Source organism: Sturnira hondurensis, unplaced genomic scaffold (genome assembly GCF_014824575.4).
Source record: "Sturnira hondurensis isolate 20B ecotype Veracruz unplaced genomic scaffold, ASM1482457v3 Scaffold0007865, whole genome shotgun sequence".
NCBI lineage: Eukaryota > Metazoa > Chordata > Mammalia > Chiroptera > Phyllostomidae > Sturnira > Sturnira hondurensis.
In genome coordinates this window covers 12,506,022-12,511,014 of record NW_028080496.1, presented here as the reverse complement: position 1 = coordinate 12,511,014, position 4,993 = coordinate 12,506,022, and the positions used below count along the sequence as shown (strand labels likewise).

At 65.1% G+C, this 4,993-nt stretch overlaps 1 protein-coding gene across 1 annotated transcript; it reads left to right on the top strand.

The window, feature by feature from the left end:
• Positions 1-816: 816 nt before the first annotated feature.
• On the top strand, positions 817-4,614 carry MAGEL2 (MAGE family member L2). The gene is made up of 2 exons (XM_037053795.1): positions 817-1,395; positions 1,510-4,614. The coding sequence occupies exons 1-2, from the start codon at positions 817-819 to the stop codon at positions 4,612-4,614; spliced, it is 3,684 nt and encodes a 1,227-aa protein (XP_036909690.1).
• Positions 4,615-4,993: the final 379 nt, after the last annotated feature.

Genomic DNA, 4,993 nt, shown 5'->3' with positions numbered 1-4,993 from the left:
GTGCTTCCCTGGGGGGCACCCCACTGCCACCCCTGCCCTCTGCGAGTCCCAAGCTGTCCTGAGACAGTGCCCGCCAGACAGCGGTCCTGGCAGCCGCCTGGCGCCACAGCCGCCGAGTCCCCACTGATGCCCATCAACCCCTCTTCCCAGGTGCGTCCCGCCGTGCCCCTGCCCCGGGGAATAAGTGACACCAGCTGTCCCTCACTCCCCGGGGACGGACTTCTATGCCTCCCCCCTCCCGTCTCTTTTACTCTCGTGTTAGATCAGCTGCCCAGCATGACCCCTGAACTGTGTACACACACGCACACACAGCACACACACGCACACAAGCGCGCGCCTAGCATCCTGCTGCGGCTCCGCTGCCTCTGAGCTCAGAGCGCCCGGCTCCCCCTCCCACGGGTGCCCCCATGTTCGCAGTGGTCCGCTCCCACTTGGCGCCACGGGGCGGGGGGTTTCCGGGGCCCACGCACGCGCCTGTCACCCCCTCTGTGAAAACTCATCCCTGGACAGTCCGACCAGGCAGCGTTTGGGGAAGGGACAGAGAGCGGAGGTGTCTTGTGTCAGCCAGGGCTGCTGGTAGACGCCCCTGTGCGAGATCCACTTGTGGTGGTCGGGGGCGGGGAAGGGGCGGGATTGAGCCCCCTTCCCCCCTCCTCCTCACTGCGGAAAGCTGCAGAGCTAAAGGCGCTGACTTCCTATTCACCAGTCAGCAGGGAGCGATCCTCTGCTCAGCCACGTAGGCATTCTCTTCTCTCTGGAGGAAAAGGCCCGCAGCTGTCGGAGGACACGGCCCACCGGCTGCCAGAGCCAACGGACATGTCGCAGCTAAGTAAGAATCTGGGTGATTCCAGTCCCCCGGCGGAGGCTCCCAAGCCTCCGGTCTATAGCCGCCCCACGGTTCTGATGCGGGCTCCGCCCGCCTCCTCCCGGGCTCCGCCGGTCCCTTGGGACCCACCTCCGATTGATTTGCAGGCTTCGCTGGCTGCTTGGCAGGCACCGCAACCTGCCTGGGAGGGCCCGCAGGGCCAGCCGCCCGCCCCCGTGGCTGCGATGGCCCAGCCGCCGGCCCTGGGGGGCTCGCTGGTCCAGGCTTCCCCTCTGGGAGGGCCGATGGGCAAGCCCCCGACTCCCGGGGTCCTGATGATCCATCCTGCCCCTCCGGGGGCTGCGATAGCACAGCCTCCAACTCCGGGGGTCCTGATGATGCACCCTTCAGCTCCCGGGGGCCCCCTGGCGCATCCTGCCCCTCCGGGGACCCCACTGGCCCATCCTGCTACTCCGGGGACCCCGATGGCGCATCCTGCCCCTCCGGGGACCCCGATGGTGCACCCAGCCCCTCCGGGGACACCGATGGCCCATCCTCCCCCTCCGGGGACACCGATGGCCCAGCCTCCAGCTCCGGGAGTCCTGATGGCCCAGCCGCTGACACCAGGGGTCCTGATGGTCCAGCCGACTGCTCCGGGAGCTGCAATGGCCCAGCCTCCACCCCCAGCAGCCTTGCTAGCACAGCCTCCGCCTCCGGGAGCCGCGCTNGGGACCCCGATGGTGCACCCAGCCCCTCCGGGGACACCGATGGCGCATCCTGCCCCTCCGGGGACCCCGATGGTGCACCCAGCCCCTCCGGGGACACCGATGGCCCAGCCTCCAGCTCCGGGAGTCCTGATGGCCCAGCCGCTGACACCAGGGGTCCTGATGGTCCAGCCGACTGCTCCGGGAGCTGCAATGGCCCAGCCTCCACCCCCAGCAGCCTTGCTAGCACAGCCTCCGCCTCCGGGAGCCGCGCTGGCCAAGCCTCCAGGTCCGGGCGTCCTGATGATCCATCCTTCGGGGTCGAGAGCTCCAGTCAACCAGCCTGCAGGTTCACCAGCCCCGATGGCACAGCCGACGGCCCCACCTGCACAGCCCCTGGCTTCCTGGGCCCCGCAGGCTCAGCCTCTGATTCTGCAAATCCAGTCCCAGGTTATAAGGGCTCCTGCGCAGGTTCCCCAGAGCCCGCAGGCCCCGCCAGCCCAGCTAGCCACACCCCCGGGCTGGCAGGCCACCTCGCCGGGCTGGCAGAGCCCTGCACAGGGCTGGCAGGCCACACCCCTGGCCTGGCAGGCCACACAGGTCACCTGGCAGGCTCCGACCATTGCCTGGCAGGCGCAGCCATCAGTGCGCCAGGGTCCACCGCCCATCCGCCCAGGCCCACCACCCATCCGCCCGGGGCCCCCGCCGGTGCGCCAGGGGCCACCCCAAATCCGCCAGGCACCACCACTGATCCGCCAGTCGCCGCCGCCTATCCGACCTGCTCCGCAGGTGATGACCACGCCACCTCCGCTCTGGCAGGCCCTGCCGCCCCCACCACCTCTGCGGCAGGCCCCTCAGGCTCGGCTGCCCACCCCGCAGCTGCGGGCGGCCCCCCAGATGCGGGCGGCCCCCCAGGTCCGGGCAGCCCCACAGGTGAGGATGGCCCCACAGGTGCCTGTGGCCCCACAGATGCCCACAGCCCCTCCGGCAACGCAGATGCCCTCGGCACCTTCCGCCGGCCCGCAGGTGCCCCAGTCTGCGCTGTCCGCCGCGCTGTCGGCCCCGCTGTCGGCCCCGCTGTCGGCCCCGCAGGCTGTGCACTGCCCGCCCATCATCTGGCAGGCCCCCAAGGGCCAAGCCCCGGTGCCACAGGAGATGACCGCGTCGATGGAACTCCAGGAGGTACAGCAAGCCCAGGCGCTGGCCTGGCAGGCCCCCAAGGCCCCCGGGCACTTCTGGCAGCCCCTACCCACCCAGGAGGCTCAGAGGCAGGGTCCTCCTCTGGTCCAGGTAGAGCAGGCCTTTCGGGGGGTCCCAGCCTCCCCAAAGGCTCTGCAGACCCAGCTCTCCGCCCAGCAGGCTCAGCCCGCGGGCCCGCAAGCAGAGCTGCCCACCTTACACCTCCAGCCCCCCTGGCAGGGGCCCCCTGCCGCCTTGCAGGGCCAGCCTGGAGCCCCCCTAGTGGTGGCCAATTTTCCCGTGGGCTCTGCTAAATCACTGACGACTGCGTCAGGAGAACCCAGGGCCTCTTCTGTGGACCGCAGAACCTCGTCCAAGGAGCGCAGGGCCCCTTCCAAGGAGCGCAGGGCCCCTTCCAAGGACCGCACCATCTTCGCCGCCACCTTCTGTGCCCCCAAGGTCGCGTCCGCGGCCCGTGCACACCTGCCCGCTGCCTGGAAGAACTTGCCGGGGACACCGGAGACCTACACCGCCGCCTCGAGGGGCTTTCCTGCTACCTCCCAGCTCCAGCCTGCCTCGTCCAATGCCTTCATGGGCCCGTCTGCCGTCTTGGAGACCCCGAAGTCACTGCCACTGGCTCCGAAGGATCCCTTTGCCTATGTGGAGGCCCTGCCGGCCATCCCGTGGGTGCCGCAGCCCAACGCCAGCGTGCCCAGGGTGTCCAAGGCAGCGCCCACCATGCTGCTGGCCACAGCAGCTGCCCCCCAGGCCATAGCCACCACCCAGGAGGCCTCGAAGACCCCCGACGAGCCGCCGCGTCGCTCCGGCAAGGCCACCCGGAAAAAGAAGCACCTGAACACTGAGGAGGACGGCAACCGGATGCCGGGCCCGCTCGACTGGCAGGCCCCCAGGTCCTGGGGAAACATGAACTTGAATGACTGGCAGGTTCAAAACCCTTTCCAGGTCCTGGGTGACTGGCAGGACCCAAACACTGCCTATGGCCTGAGTGGCTGGGAGGGCCCAAGCACCTCCAGGGTCCTCAGTGGCTGGGAGGGACCAGGCACGTCCTGGGCCCTGAGTGCCTGGGAGGGGCCCAGCACCTCTAGGGCCCTGGGTCTCTGGGAGAGCCTAGGCAGTCCCCAGCCTTTCATCATCTCTGAGTTCCCCGGTCTCTCTCTGGGCTTTGGGGCCTCCCCGAGTGACCCCAAGCTGGAGACCCAGCCCTTGTCTCCCTTGGATGAGAGAGCCAATGCTTTGGTGCAGTTTCTCTTGGTCAAGGACCGAGCCAAGGTGCCCATCAAGCGCTCAGAAATGGTGAAATTCATCATTCGTGAATACAAAGATGAGTGCTTGGAGATCATCAGACGTGCCAACAATAAGCTACAGTGCGTCTTTGGTTATCAGTTGAAGGAAATTGACCCCCAGACCCACTCTTACATTATCATCAACAAGCTGGGGCGTTATCAGGGGGAGCCAGGGCCTTCCTACACAGACACCCCCAAGTTTGGCCTCCTGATGGTGGTCCTGAGCCTGATCTTTATGAAGGGCAACTGTGTCCGGGAGGAGCTGATCTTTAACCTGCTGTACAAGCTGGGGGTGGATGTCCGGGAGACCCACGGTCTCTTTGGAAACACGAAGAAGCTCATTACTGAAGTGTTTGTCAGGCAGAAGTACCTAGAGTACAGGCGGGTCCCCAATACTGAGCCCGCACAATACGAGTTCCTCTGGGGCCCCCGAGCATTCCTTGAAACCAGCAAGATGCTTGTCCTGAGGTTTTTGGCCAAGCTCCATAAGAAAGATCCTCAGTGCTGGCCGTTCCAGTACTTTGAAGCCCTGGCAGAATGTGAGGCTGAAGATTGGGAGGAAGACGAGCCGGGCCCTGATGATAAAGCCGAGGGTCCCCCCAGCGGCCCCCCTCCCCGCTAAAGAGGTTTAACAAGTATCTCTGTCCTTTGTGTCCCTGGCCAAAAGGCCCCTGACAGGGTGTGCGTGTGTGTGTGTGCGCGCAGGGTGGGGGGAGACATTTCATTCTGGTGTTTACGTTCCAGTTCTTTCTGTGTAAATCTGGGTTTCGACTTGGTTCTGTATCTGCCAAAGCTTTGTACATTTCACGTGGTGTTGATTTCAATCGGCTACTGTTCTCTGGAGTATTTTGGCATTTGTATTTTTAAGTGAGATCTGTGATTCTGTTTTGTGTTGCAATTGTTATGTTTTGGTATAATCGTTATGTTTCCGTATCAGAGCTGTGCTGGCTTTGTGAACTAAATCAAAAAGCTACCCATCTCATTCTGGTACAGATTATGTA